Below are 16,192 nucleotides of genomic sequence, written 5' to 3'. Positions count from 1 at the left end.
AGGGGCAGGATGTTTGGGACTTGTGAAAGGGTACAGATTCTAGGGCAAAGTGCTGCCCAAGTTTCTGTGGGTAGCCTGGAGGATTTGCAACTACATTAACTCACTGGCCCTTTGTTTCTGCCCTTGTGCAGAAGGTAGCACTTCTGGAGTGAGACTTCAGCTACTCTAAGGGCTGCTCTGCTACATGTGATTAGGGGGACACACTCTTCACCTCTGAGTGAAAAGCACTTGTTCAGATCTTCAAAAACCTTGCAGATTCAAGATTTTGCCACAGATTGCATGATGATAGCAATCTAATCCGAATCTCCTAAAAATGTTTTGGTAATTTGTTTTTTTTAAATGAAGAATTGCATGGCTACATTTGTTGATGTAGTGGCTAAACTAGTTTTTGAAAGCAAGAATTTTTTGGCTTAATTTGTTCTGTTGCAGCACAAAATGCAAAGTGGATCATGCTTAGTTTTAAACTTGTCTTCATAATGAAAACTTAAAATAAGCAATTAAATACTCATTAGGGAATTTAAATACGAAGTTCTATTATAAAATAACTTGAAGTAGAATATTTGCTTTACATTCTGCATCTAACTCCTCTATATACCAGAAATGCTCCAACCTTAACCCTGCTTTATGTGAGCCATATAAGAGTATTGAAATGAGTGATCTATCATCTTATGGGCTAAATTCTTTCTTCAGTTACATGCATGCAGTGCTATTCATTTAAGTGGAGTAGCACGTGTGTAAGTGGTAGGGAAGAACTTGGCCCTCTTTGTGTATACTGAAAATCTGGTAAATTTTTAACATAGCAAGTGCTGTTTGAATTTAGTAACTTTCAGGTTAGACATATAGGTCAAGTTCTGGTGTGATATAAATAGCTCTTCCATAGCAGCTGTGATTATGGAAGTCTGTGAAATACTAAGCACTAAAACAATGCTAAGCCTCTTCATTGACACTCTATTATATCCACAAACCACTTATATTATGGCTATTGGAATACCATGTGAGGTGTTTTTCAGTTTGAATCCTTATGTTGGTTGACCTTTCTATCCCGACAGTGTAGTTTGTTACTACATGTAGGTGTTTGAGATGCTTCCAGTGAAATTGCATTGAAAGTCCAGATTATCTAGTCCTGGTGCAATGTCACTGGAACTTTTGAGCACAATCATTCAGGAGTAGGGACTGTATAATGGCCGCTGAAGTGGATGGGAGTTTAACCCAAGGAAGAATGGCAGGATTAGGTCTATTAGGCTGTAGTTAATTCAGCATGCAAATAACATATTGTAAGCTTACTGTTTTTCTCATGTCTTTTTCAATATGAAATAACATACTCATTTTGAAAACAAAAAGAATAGGGAAATGGGTATTAATTTTGAATGCTCAAACCTCTTTAGTTGGAGTGGGACAAAATTCTCACACAACTAAAACAATATTGTTTTTAAACAGTTCATTTCTAAATATCAGTTTATCTTTTGCTTTAAGAATAAAAAAAGTATATTGCAGCTCATAACTTGGGCCTTGATTCTGCAAGTGTACAGATGCTGTAAGCACGAGTAGTTCTGTTGACTTCAATAGGGTTATTCAGTTATGTAACATTAAGCGCCTGTGTAACTGTTTGCAGGAGCGGGCCTTGGATATCAAGTATTAGCTCAATATGGGGTACAATGGCAATGTATAAACATCTGAAAATTGAATTTATAAGGAACCAGCAACTGATCCATACCAGTAGTGACTTCATCTGGTTCTGCTATAATGTTGTAAATGACTCAGCCACTTTTTGAAATTTAAACTTATAAAATAACATGAATGTAACTTGTGCACAAAAGCTGATTATTCTATTAGCTGTATACCATAAGTGGTACAATGTATTTGCCATAACACCAAGGTTTATTTAGTCTTGTGTATTGCTTGCTCGTTTAATGATGCCAAATGTCGAAACAGTATTTGCTGTGCTAAGCATAAGTAGAGCAGAGAACAAATTTATCCAGTTTTCGAATCTGAAATATTTCAACCATGTTATACATAGAACAGATAAAATAGGTTTCTTCGTAAGTGATATTATCAGAACAATCCATCATGGGGATATTTGTCTTCAGAAGATTATCACTTTTTCCCTTATAATGTGTAACCTTTATTTTTTTTTTCACCCCTCATGGTCTAGATGTTGACACATTTATATCTGATACCCTCAAAGGAGAAAATTTATCCAAGAGAGCAAAGGAAAAAAAGGATGCCCTTATTAAGAAGATAAAAGAGGTCAAGGCTAAGTAAGTCATCTCTACTGTTTTAATTTTATTAGTAAACGCTTGTTGCTCTTTTGATAACTACTCTGTTTTAACAAGGAGTTTTATATGGCTACTTTGCAAAGGGATCTACATGGGTAAATTGAATTGAATCCCCACAGGATTCAATTTTTCAGTGGGGAGTGTGGGCAGAAGGTGTCTGCCTGTGTGGATTCCTTTGTGGGATCAGGGCTTTGGTTCTTGGCCCAGGACCTATCTTCCTCTGACTAATGAGTTATTTAAAACATAAAAACAGTAATATTGGAAGAACTTGTCCAGGATGCTTCCTGCGGTTGCATGATTATTTTCATTGGGTCAGATTCTCAGCTGATGTAAGCTGGCATAACTCTGTCCGCTGACTTCAACATCTGTTTGTTTTAACCTATTCTCTCATTAGCCCTGTTTATGCTAGGAAGTTTAACCATTGCTGAAAATAGTTTTAAGCAACAAGTTCCTTTAAATTGCTATTGAAAACTGTTAAGTGCAGCATAGACCAGACAAAGCTGTCTTCTTAATGTTGTTTCAGAGAATATAGTTTGAGACTTAGTTCCACTCTCTAACTTCAGTCAAACTACCTGGGTGAGGAGGATTTGGCCCTAGTTTTACACATATTGGAAAAAAAAATCTGTTCTGCAGTATGTTGTATCTTAAATTAGGATATGTTCTGGCACTCATTCTTCTTCTCCTCTTCAGCCTCTCCACAGCTTTTTTTCACAGTGATTGCTCCTTCCTTCTTGATATTCATCCTTGGCTGTCATGTCACACTCCTTTACAATGTCAGTGATAGTGTAACTGAGTGGTGACAGTATACTCAGTGCTATTCTAATGAGGAAGATGTAGAACCGGCCCCCAAATGTTTATAATTTAAAGGTTCTACTACCTCTCTGTTCATTTAATGTTTCTTTTGGTAGGTGGTTCTCCTCCCCTCTTCTACTTTCCATGGGGGTCCCCCAGGGCTCTGTCCTAGATTCTGGCCCTTCTTTCTCTACAACTCATTCCTGGGTGATTTCATTAGCTGTGTTTCTAGGATGACTCTCCACTCCTGACTTGTTTCCTTCCATTCAGTCCTACATCTCTACTCCTCTCTGTCTTCTCCTGAGTGTCTTATCATGAACTGAAACTCAGCATGCTGAAACTGAACTCCTTTGGTGAAATCCGGACCCCAGTTACAGTAAACAGGAGCTTTGCCATTGACTTCAGTGGGGCCAAGATTTCAGCCCTTATTTTTATTTCCAAATTCTCCCATTTCCACCTTTATCACTGCTAACGCCACCCATCTTATTATCACCCATGCCCCAAAATCTGCAACTGTTAGTCACCTTTGATTTCTCCAACCGGTTCTACTCATCCAAACATTGCTATTTTCTACACAATGTTTCTTAGATCTAGCCTTTTATCTCTGCTTGCATTTCTAAGTCTCTCACACAGGGCCTCCTGGATTCTCATTTTCATTGCTTTTAACCATCGCCTAAATGGGTTTCCTGACACTTGCACCATCCCTTCTGGTCCATACAAAATGCAGCTGTTAAGATCATCTTACTTGCCAGTCTTTCTGATCAGTTCCCCTTTTTACACCTACTCAAATAAATTCAAGTTTCCTGAGATTTTAGTTAAAGCCATACATAACAATAACCTTTCCTTACTTATTTACCTTGCATCTTATTGTGTCTCTGCACCCTGCAACTGTTTTGTTCACATATGTCGCAAGGATCGTAGCTTTGGGGAACATGGCAATGCATGTAGTTTTCACCACAGCAAGTAGTATCCCTCAGTATAAGAGGTATAGTAGTATCATTCCATATAAGAGTTGTTGGGTAAATTTTATTAAGCCTTGCTTATTGTGAATATGTATTCAAAGAACTATTATATTTAAATGCATATCAATATCTTAATTAACAAGCATCTCCTGCATATCCATTTTGTTTTTATATGCTGCTAAAATATTCAAGCCAAATCCAAATCACAATGTGTTCATTATAAAACATGTAAAAGATTGTGATATGTAACTTCTGATAAATGGCTTTCATATGTATTGAGACATCTTAAAATATGATATTAACTTTTGGGAAGGTAATGGAAAAGTAAATGTTATATCATATGTTCACCATTTTAATTAAGCTATTTGAGCAAATGTGTTAGTCTTTTTTTAAGTATTTTTAGTATTACACCTGAATCTGTTTAAGTGGCATTTTTTATTTGTCACTATTCCATGGAATTTCTTTAAAATGTTTGATAACCATGCTCTAAAATTCAAAAACACTGGAAAAAGAACTGATTAAATGTTTTAATAAAGCTGAAAATTTGCAGTATAAATTTGCAACATCAGTACTCCTAGCTCAAAACTGTTATTTGGAAACTAATTTTTCTGTATTTGGGTTTGTCACATCCTGAGACTCTCCAAATGCATATTGCTTTATGTTGTCTTTCTTTTCTCCCTCTCCTGCAGTTACCCTCAAGATTTCCAGGATAAAGGTAATGTAAAATATTTTATTTCACTGTGGTATGACTTAAATACTTTGCTCATTGACAGACTCTCAGTTGAATAAACATACTGTAGATGGGTTTAAAAGCATAACATTCAAATGTTCAGCTTGTGCATTTATTGACTTTCAAGGATGAGGATGCTAGCTCCCCCTGCTGAGCAAAAAAATTAAAAGCTTAAAAAATCTCCTGTGTGCTTCAAAATTTGTGTGCTAAAACCTCACTCATTTAATAACTTGGTTCTATTTACTTCATGAATTCACCATAGGAGAAAGTTCACTAATAAAGGGGTCTTGTTTAGAAATGTAGTTGGAAGTTTATATAAATTGAATGTCTTTAAATATAGATTACTTAATAAACAAAAACTCAGTATTGTCTAAAACTATACAATTCGTGTTTTGTCATAGAAAGTGTATTCAAAGCAGTCTACTTTGGCAGTAAAACATTAATAGTAATAATTTATTTGAGATCTTTTTTGTGAAGGAGAGATACTAAAGTCTTCTCTTCAACAGTAATATCTCTTTTACTTTTTAATAGGTTGATTTAATGACTCAATGATACTGACTTTTGATCCACCCTGAATGAATAGTGTAGCAGGAAATCAGACTGTTAGCACAGGAGAACAGGATTTAGAGTGCTAGTAATTAAAACTGAAGTTTGTGTTGTGTATTGTCTTCTTGAGGAGTAAACAAAGCTGCACTGTGCAGCTAGAAAGAGAAAAAATTGAAGAATGTGTTGCTACAGTGTTCTGTTCTGTAACTAAACCTGGAATGGCCCTTATTTCCATGATGCTAATTCATGAGGTCATGACCTGTAGCCTGTGGATGCTGGTATGAGGGTCACAGTGTGAGGTCAAAAAAGCTTATGCAAAGTTGCACTCTTTGCAGAAAGTAGAATCCTGGTACCTTCTATCTGTAGACAGGAGATACTAATGTATAACTAATATTAGTGCTAGCTGATAACGTGAGAGTATACTGACACTTTCTATGAACCAGCTTTTCAGCTAGGAAAAGCTAAAGCAAAATACAGTTAAAATCAGACTACAGATTTAAAAAAATAATTTGAATGAATTAAATATATATCTATATCTTTCATTTTTCATTTTAACAGTGGCGCTTTTTAACTTTCTGGAATCAATTGGGTTTGGCAAAATCAAAATAAAAAGTTTGCACTTACAATTTTTTAAAATTAAATTACCCCATTTTATATTGTATCTTAGTCCTTCCACTCAAGTTAAAATCACATTTTGGTCATCTTCATCAGAAGTACATGGAAAAGGATAAAGAAAATAAATTCAAACTTTGTATTTTTATTAAGAAACTGTCTTAGCTTTATTTTGAAATTAGATGGGGTCACTGTACAATTTAAAATGTATCCGATTTTTGTAAAGCGTATTTTACATGTTAAAGTATTTGTTATAGTGTATGTACAGTAATGTGTAACTTCCAAATTTGTATATAACAACCAGAAGGTTTCAAAATGATTTAGGTACGCTCACAGATAAACATGTGAGCTGGTTACAAAGACCAGAGCTCCTATTCACTGCAGTTTATTTAAAAGCAAGTTGAAGAGAACTTCTTATAGCATATCTGCTCTTCCAACTGTTAAAGACTTAATTGATCTGGTTGGTAGTGCATTTTTTTTTGCTCTTCAACTAATTTTGAGATGAGGTTTCTTTAGTTCTACAGGAAGATATAACTTGAAGAATTCAGCATGCAGTGGTTGCCATATTCTTATGACCTGCTCTGATTTCAGTGATGAGTTTATATGATATGCTTTGTTGAAAGTACATACAACCTTTAAGAAGAACAGGATTGCCTTGAGCACTCTTAATCCCCATGGAGCGTCTAGAACTGCATGTGATATAGCTTGTAAATTTTGACATTGTTTAGTTTTCTTTCAATGTAACTAAAATGAAAGCACACGAAAATGTATGTTGGTGAGTTCTACAAATGGGGCCAAACTTTGAAAATGTTATCTACATAGAAAATCCAGATGCATTCATGGGCATGGATATTCAAAGTGAAAATATCGCTTAATTCTCATCCGTGAGTTATTACCCAATTTTACATTGGCTCTTACAGTTAGGATATAATGCTAATTGTGAACAGGTAGAATCCCTATTCTGCTCTCAAGACAACAGTACATACTGGATTATGGTCTAAAACACTCTCCCTGTCTTAGAATTTTTCTTTATTCTTTATTTAATAAACAATAAGATCAGGAGGGAGCTTAGGCTGAGTTTTGTTTGTTCCTATGGTTTTCCTGTAGGACCTCTGAGGTGTTTTTTTATTTTTATTTTTATTGACTCTTGTTGTGCTTCAGCCCTTTAGAACTGTAGATGAATCAAAAAGTGGGTATAATCACATTCAATCTAAATTGTTCTAAATTTTCCAACAGAGAGATCTCCTGCAAGATCAGTGATTACATGAATTTTTAGTGACACTTACACAGAGACTAGTTTTTGTTCTAAGGAGATAGAAGCCTGGACTTTGTTGAAGATTGAGAGTTATTATAGTTTTTGGCATTTCTATCTATGTTTGAGATTAATTGAATCAATATTTTGGCTGCCAAAATGTTTAGCTAAAAGAGCTTTGTTTTTAACTCATGCTAAAACTAGTGCTAAAGTTGGCAGAAGCATGATTGAAAAGTACTGTGGACCCTAGATACCATACTTGTGCTGTTACTTGCTGAGATATGGTTCCTGCTCTCTGTAATGACCAGGCTGAGAGCTGCTGTTTTTTATTGAGGCAGTGTTTCTTTTTTGTGATTCTACATAAGCTGCCATCCGGAGACGGTAGCAGGGGCTTCTAGGGCTGGAAAAGACAGAGGCCGTGGCTTACGGTTAGGAATAGCACAACAACAGCTACTGAAAGATATCACGTGGATGTGGAAATATGGACCTAGCTGATGCTTTTTTTAATGGCAGATGTCCTCTATGCAGACCACCACTTCTGGGCCAGGAATGCAAATGCACACTGGTGGTAGTAAATTACACCTCAATCTCGATATAACGCTGTCCTCGGGAGCCAAAATATCTTACCGCGTTATAGGTGAAACCGTGTTATATCGAACTTGCTTTGATCCGCTGGAGTGTGCAGCGCAGCCCCCCCCCCCCGGAGCATTGCTTTACCGCATTATATCAGAATTCGTGTTATATTGGGTCACGTTATATCAGGGTAGAGGTGTATGATGGAAATATGGGGTGACTGGCAGTGGGCCCAGAACTTTTGCATTAAAACACATGCATTCATGGAACTGTGTGAGAAGCTTGCCTCAGACCTTGAGTGGCAGAGCACCTAGATGAGACCCACTAAAGGTCCAGAAGCATGTCGTTGTTGCCTATGGAAACGAACACCCCTAGACTGCTACAGATCAGTTGGCAATCAGTCTGAGGTTGGAAAATCTACAGATGGTGCAATAGTCATTGAAGTTAGCAAGGCAATTAATGATGTGCTGTCCCCTGTGATGGGTTCAGTCACAGAGACCCCCTTGGGACTGTCACCTGATGTGCTGAAACAACCTCTGAGCCCGTTTTTTTGCCAGCTTGGGACTCCAGAACCCTGTCTTGTTGAGCCAGACACACAAGCCTGCTGCAACACAGAGCTAGGGTCTGAACCACACCCCCAAAGCTGCAGACTTACCTGAAAACAGCTCAGCAAGTGCTCCTGTCTCCAGCACCCAGACACCCAGCTCCCAATGGGATCCAAACTCCAAAATAAATCCGTTTTACTCTGTATAAAGCTTATACAGGGTAAACTCATAAATTGTCCGCCTTCTATAACACTGATAGAGGTATATACACAGCTGTTTGCCCCAGTATTAATCACTTACTTAGGTTAATTAATAAACAAAAGTGATTTTATTAAAATATAAAAAGTAGGATTTAAGTGGTTTCAAGTAATAACAACAAAGTGAGTTACCAAGCAAAATAAAACAAAACATGCAAGTCTAAGCCTAATACATTAAGAAACTGAATACAGGTAAATCTCACCCTCAGAGATGTTCCAATAAGCTTCTTTCACAAACTAGACTTCTTTCTAGTCTGGTTCCAATCCTTTCCCCTGGAACAGCCTTGTTAGTTCTAGCTCAGGTGGTAACTAGGGGATTTCTCATGACTGGCCATCCCTTTGTTCTGTTTTTCCCCCTTTTATACCTTTGGCACAAGGTGGTATCCTTTGTCTCTCTCTGGGTTCCAACACCTCCTTCTAAATGGAAAAGCACCAGGTTTAAGATGGATTCCAGTATCATGTGACATGGTCACATGTCCTGTGAGACCCCTAGTCTCCATACTTCCAAGGCTGGCTGGCACATACTCCAGAAGGTTTGCAAGTAAACAGAGCCATTTATAGGTGATTGATTCTGAAGCACCCTTAATCGCTTCCACTTAACATGTTTACATCAGTAATACCAGTTTATATCTTCTTCTCCTAACTCCAGACATAGAAAAGAATACATGCAAACAAATAGGATAAACACACTCAGTAGATCATAAGCTTTGTAATGATACCTTACAAGAGACCCTTTTCATGAAGCATATTCCAGTTACATTATATTCACGCTCTGTCATAAACAGATAAGAAAAGTTAATAGCACAAAAGTACTTTATATCTCTTTGACTGTAAAGGGTTAACAAGTTCAGTAAGCCTGGCTGTCACCTGACCAGAGGACCAAGCAGAGGACAAGATACTTTCAAATCTTGAGGGAGGGAAGTTTTTCTGCTGTACTGTTAGTTTTGGTGGTTGTTCACTCTGGGAGCTCAGAGGAAGCAGATATGCAACCAAGTTTCTCTCCAATCTCTCCAATACAGGCTCTTATAAGTTCAGACTAGTGAGTACTAGGTAGATAAAGCGAGTTAGGCTTATGGTTGTTTTCTTTATTTGCAAATGTGTATTTGGTTGGAAGAAGTTCAAATGTGTATTTGGCTGGGAGGAGTTCAAATTGGTATTTTGCTGAAAAGATTTTAATTTGTGCTTGTATACTTAGGCTGGGAGAGTATTCCCAGTGTCTATAGCTGAAAAACCCTGTACCTAATTCATCTTAAATTTACAAAGATAATTTTTACTGTTTTTTCTTTCTTTAATTAAAAGCTTTTCATGTTTAAGAACCTAATTGTTTTTTTATTCTGGTGAGACCCCAGGGGACTGGGTCTGGATTCACCAGGGAATTGGTGGGGAGAAAGGAGGGAGGAGGGAGAGAGAGGCTGATTTCTCTCTGTGCCAGGATTACTTTCTCTCAGGAAGAGTCTGGGAGGGGGAAAGAGAAGGAGGGAGGAAGGTGAATTGTCCTCTCTGTTTTGTGCTTCAGGGAGTTTGAATCACACAGTGATCTTCCAGGGTAACCCAGGGAGGGGAGGCCTGGGAGAGGCAACGGTGAGGGAAAGGGTTTACTTTCCTTGTGTTAAGATCCAGAGGGTCTGGGTCTTGGGGTTCCCCGGGCAAGGTTTTGTGGGGACCAGAGTGTACCAGGCACTGGAATTCCTGGTTGGTGGCAGCGCTACAGGTTCTAAGCTGGTAATTGAGCTTAGAGGAATTCATGCTGGTACCCCATCTTTTGGACGCTAAGGTTCAGAGTGGGGAATTATACCATGACATGCTCATTAGCATATTTCCATAAAACACATGGAGTGCAATGTCACCGTCCCCCAGGCTTGTAAAATTGGAAATACTCCTGAAATAATTGAAGGGTTTGAATGGCTGGGCTCCCAAACTGCACAGGCATTATGGTGGCGGGAACAGTATGCATCCCCACTAGTATTGAGCAAGTGAGTATATTAACAGGAAAGGATACTATTCCATTGCAGGCTCATGTGGACCATCATGGCATATTCATGCTCACCTACTTTGGATGCAGTGGGAGAGGGTGCATGATGCCAGGGTGTTCTAGAGGTCTGACCTCTTTCAACATGGGCAAGCTGTTATGTTGTTCCTCTCCCTAATATCACAATATCTGTGATCCTGATGTGTGCCAACAGGACAAAGTAGTTTAACTACATGTTGAGCTTGAGCAAGTGCAGAATGGTGGTGTTGAACATGAGGTTAGCATGCCATGAAGACAAGGCCAAAGAGTCAACTTGTGTGCAGAGCATTAGTACCCTGAGTTTTGTAGATGGCTAGTCCTTCTTTAAATAAAGTTAGTGTCTGCTTTCCATTTTAAGCTCACTTCTCTAGTATCTCCCTATCTCACTGCCAACCTAAGCAATCCACCAAAAATTTCACATACCAGATACAATCTTCTGGTAGAACTCTTCTGGAAACACTGGGAGAACTTTACATGAGAAATTTCAGAGATAGTTGCTTAAATATTTCTATCATTTTTTTTCAAAGACTTTCCTAATGCTTTTTGACTCTTCACATCTCTGAAACATATTCACCTACAAACCTCATACTGCTTCTGTAGTGCTTAATATGTAGATGTCTTTCTTTGGCTTTGTAAGGCTCAGGTAGGAATTCTTTGGATGTTTAACATTACCACTTGATATCAGAACCTAGATGATTGATTCACACACCTTAATGCACATAGTTATCAGTTTGCTGCATGTCACAGTGGGCATGGAGAGAATAGCTGTCAGAGGAGCCACTTGGATGACAGGTGGATTGAGTAATTTTCTCATTGATGTTCTTTTGAAAATCAACTAAACAACCAAGAGACTAAAGTGTACAAGCTTTAGTTTGAAAGTAACTTTATCCACTCATTTGTGCTAACAAACCTGTTTTGGGAATCTTACATTTATTAATTGCTGGGTATAACAGTCTTTCCAGCAGTGGAGATTGGATACTGGGCAGAAGGAACTCATTTCAGCTTGACACATTTGGGCCTTCTGGAATAGCAAAAAATCAGGAGTTTTTGAGGCAGCTGCTTGCCTGCTCTCCTTTAAGTGTTTTATACGCTTTAAGATTAAGTTTGAGCAATTTCTTTGCTTCCTCCTTCCTAGATGTTTTATTAACATAGTGTCTAGACCAGTGGTAATAAATAGGTGACAGTGGGCCGGATCCGAATGGCCAGCCCCTTTTGAATGGACCCCAAAATCATGTTATTTACTTTTTTTAATGTATTATTGTTATTAATTATTTATTTATTATCATTACTGCTGTTTATTATTTTCTCTGGAGTCTGGACCTTGACCAAGAAATTTGGACCTTGACAAAAAATAATAGACAACCCCTGATCTAGCAAGGGTCTATTTCAAGGGCAGATCTCCTTTACAGATTAAGTGGCTGAGGTAATATCTTAAATGTTTGAGCTCATTACCATGAACAAGTAGTAGCAGAGGAAAACAAATTGTGGAAAAAAAAGAAGAGTTTGTTGGGTTTTTTTTTAACCAGATCCCTATAAAGTAATATGGTCTTGTTCATAATATTCAGTCGATACCAGCTAAACCTGTTGAAAATGTTCAATGCAGAATACAAGGAATTAAAGTGCGGCCCCTGTTAACATAACACTTAAGTGTCTAATACCCCACTTCCATTCTGCACACTTGCCCTCTTGGTGTGTGCTGTTTCAGAGCATCAATAAATTAATGTACTGTAATTGAAAAGATGATGTTTAATAAGAAAAGATCAGGTACAGTACCTTTTATTGTGGGCAAATCAAAATATTGATTCTATGTTCAAACCTAAGTGGTGAGTTAAACTGCAGAAATGAGAGAATAGGACTTTTTAAAAAAAAAACCTGTTAATGGTATATCATTAATTAAACTTAAAAAAAAATTCAGGATAAATCAAATGCTGTTCTAGGGAAACAAGAAACCATATTAATGAACATCAACTCCTTAATTATCCTCATGACTATATAACAGAGACACATTCATGTCTTTTCTTTGTGCAATAACTTTTACAAAGAAGTATTTTAAAACTGATCATTAATTTTATGACCACAGAAATGAGATGCAAAATTTATGCTGTTGTCATTGGCATAGGCTGAAGGCACTACTGACATTATGTGTGATTGTAATGGAATGGCTGCCAGCTAATGAGTCTATAGACTATTCATTTGAGCATGCCTTGCTTTTAGATGTCTGATTAGGCTGTAATGCTTTCAATTATGTCTTCAAATTGTATTGGATACATTTACCTGATGCCTGTTGTTGCTTGGTAGTTCAGCTTTCTATTATGTAAATACAAGTTGAACACTTTCCTTTAATTTATTTAGGCTTTTCAGATGTATTTGCAGGCACTTAGCACCTGCAGAGGGGAGAAAATGGTTTGTGCTGCTCAACACTGACTCCTCTGACTGGTTAAGGAGTAGCATTGATAGCTTCAAATGCAGTCTGTTCCAGACTTTCTCAGTCAGAAGGATATTGACTTTGATACAGGGTCTGGTTATGGGAAGATGAAAAGTATGGAAAGGATTAGTAGGGCTTGTCCAAAGATACAGAAGACCCCACAGAATTAACAAGAAGGCTGCTTATACTTTTGATGTATAAAACTTCAGGGAGTAATATCACTATATATTAACAGAACAGACTTCTAAATCTCTCAACCCCACAAAGCCAGGAAACTGAGAATTAAGGCTGATTCTACTCTTAAATCATTTTGTCATGCATAAACTTAAGCATTGTAGATGTGTTTTTCATTGAAGCTGCGGAATATTGGGTGATCTATGATACCAAAATGAGCTACAATTCCCAGGTACAGTCGGGTGAATTAAAGACTGCATTTCAGCCTGTAGTGTGAACTACAAAACACTTGGTTTAAACACAAAAACAAAGTTCTGGCTTAATATAGTCTCAAATATCTTCCAAGTTAGTTCCCCCTCTATTTCCGTGTATATGGTATATTTTCTTAGAGTTAAGTATTTCAATTAGTGTATTTTCAACACAAAGCATGGGTACACAAATGCATGTTCTCACACACAGGGTGACAGTCTTTCCATTTGTGCTCAGATTATTTTTCTGTGGGGGTACGTTTTTAAGCCTGACAACTTCAGCTTTAACCACTCAATTTTTGTAAAATATAAACAGTTTTTGAAAGAAGAGCGATTGGGCACTCTCCTTTTTCTACATTCTCTGATATGTGTAACTCTTCTCCTTTTCTTTGCATAGTTGGTATATTTTTAGACATATACCACATTTTGGGAAGGAGACTTGATTTTGCATAATGAAAATGAAAGATGCACGTAATACTTCTCTCCCCCCCTTTCCATTTCCCCTCATTATAGCAATGAGACCCAACATGACGTATACGTTAGTCAGCTATTGATGCATACCTCAGGTGTATTTGAGGCCCTTATTTCCCTGAGAAGCACACCTATAGATTACTGTGCTATACACACACAATTGTAACTGAGTGCTATTAAAGTGTGACTCCAATTTTTATTTCAAGGGGAAAAGGAAACCCTACCTTTAAAAATACTTTTAAGTGGAAGGATGTATCCTGACACTTTGAAAAGTAGTTTGTAGTTGATGAGAAAGCAAATTGAAAACGTGTGGAAGTGCACAAAATGTTGCTGAAAATGCAGTTTGGCACTTTTTGTGAAGGAGACAGAGGAAGACTTTTCCTTTCTTCACCAAATATGTTCTCTTTCCCCTCTATCCTCAGGCTGTCTGTCTTTCGTTTCCTGTTAGTTTTCCCCACACCCACAATTTTGGTGTGTGGCATGGCTTTTTTTATTGTTTTTTTTTTTTTTTTTGAAACTGATGAGGTTCCCACTGTGCACCATTGGGAGGGGTTCATTAATATGACACCATTAAAAAGACCCAGTTGGCCAATTAGAATGTAGCTTTGGAGCACCTGTGTGCACAGCCGTACTCTAGTATTCGGAGGTACATGAAGTGAAATTAAGAGAACAATAGGACCCTGAATTTGTTCAGTTTAATTTAAAATATGACGTGACATCATTCTTTCTTATTAACAAAGAATTGCTGCATCTCTTCTTTCAAAATGAATTCTGTTTATATCAGAAGGAGACAGTTATTAACAGATGGTATCTGTTTGACTCTTGCAGGAGAACTGGAAGATGAGGAAGAGTCTGAGGGCTCTTTCCCTTCACCTCCTGATAATCTCTCATTAGCATCTGACCGATATGATAAAGAGGATGAAGCACCCTCTGATGGTACGTGACTCTGTTTATCTTAGAATGCACTAGATTTTCCAGTTTGCTACAACCCATGCAATCTGATCCTTTTGATTAGGGTGTTGTTATGGTTGGGAAGCAGATAAACAGATAGGCATCAGCAGACAGCTGGACAGTTTTCTTACCTTTACAAGAACCTTTAAGGAACTGACGAGCTCTCTCTAGTGGTGCCAAAAGCATAGTGAACCTGTCATAAGTGCACACTGTTTTTACTCACATTTTTTCATAATGAAAACTCTTCTGTAGAATTTTTTTAAAGATAGAACAGTAGGTAAAGCAGTATGTGAATGTTCATAGTAACAAATTATTTGTTAATTCAACATTATCAGATTCTTGCTTAATTTTATTGTGCTACTTAATGGCTTGCTGTATTATTTATCTTATAAATAATGAAACAGTTTAATTGATTGATATTTTTCTTTAAACTTCATGCAGAACCAGTTCATAAAATATTAAATTAATTATTCCTACGATGCTTCCTCACATTAAGACTGTCTTATGTAGATTGTTTTCTTTATATAAATGTTTAGTTTGACTTCCCATTTTTTAAAAAAAACCTTTGTTCCATAGTTGTTTTCATATTGTCTTATCCTGTGTTGAAAAGTATATAAACAACCAAATTTAGCATTACATTTAATGAAGATATGAACAACTGAATATTGCAAGAGTTAAACTTGCTTTATCATAGGTTCAATTTTTTGTGGTCCATTTATTATTATACACAATATAAAAAATCTTGTATGGGTAATGTACGATTATAAATTAAATACATATAGAAATGAATTAACTATGTATATTAATTTGTGGCACTGAAAGTTAGAAGTGAATGATGTTTTCTGCCATGATATGATGATCAAACTGTGCAGCTCCATCTCAGAATACAATTGCTGAATGAAAATATGCTTCCTGCAACATAGCACTCCACATTTTATGCTACCCAGATTATTCCCTTTGGAAACATAAATTGCTTTTATGAGGTATAAAATTATGTCTATTGCAGAACAGGGATAAGTCAAGTACATGCATAAGTGATAAACCTTCTAACCACTGATTCTGAATAATGACATTTTCTTTATACGTACAGCTTTGTTAAAATGTGCAACAGTAATCACATACTTTTTAAGTTGCACTTGTTCTTCATTTTGGCACATGTAGAAATTTTATTAAAAAAGCAAAAATAAACTTTATTTTCAGTTCATATTATAATTATTAGCCAAACAAGGCATGGCTTATATAAAATCTAAATTAGTTTTCCAAAGTACAAACAAGTTAGTTTCCATTTTTTGTACTGACAAATTTTATTAAAATACCTTTTTGTGGTTAATCTTATGATATGTTGAGCTTTAAGCTACTACAAAGTGTAT

At 36.8% G+C, this 16,192-nt stretch overlaps 1 protein-coding gene across 3 annotated transcripts in view; it reads left to right on the top strand.

Moving 5' to 3' along the window:
- Nucleotides 1-16,192, top strand: part of SKAP2 (src kinase associated phosphoprotein 2) — a 158,988-nt gene that overhangs the window by 13,640 nt on the left and 129,156 nt on the right. For all 3 annotated transcript variants that reach the window (XM_050938700.1, XM_050938698.1, XM_050938699.1), the window contains exons 2-4: nt 2,153-2,258; nt 4,720-4,745; nt 14,700-14,807. In XM_050938700.1, coding sequence (XP_050794657.1) covers nt 2,153-2,258; nt 4,720-4,745; nt 14,700-14,807 — 240 coding nt within the window. The remainder of the gene's footprint in view (nt 1-2,152; nt 2,259-4,719; nt 4,746-14,699; nt 14,808-16,192) is intronic.

The sequence above is a fragment of the Gopherus flavomarginatus genome, chromosome 2 (assembly GCF_025201925.1).
Source record: "Gopherus flavomarginatus isolate rGopFla2 chromosome 2, rGopFla2.mat.asm, whole genome shotgun sequence".
Classification (NCBI taxonomy): domain Eukaryota; kingdom Metazoa; phylum Chordata; order Testudines; family Testudinidae; genus Gopherus; species Gopherus flavomarginatus.
This window is presented reverse-complemented; position numbering and strand designations above follow the sequence as displayed.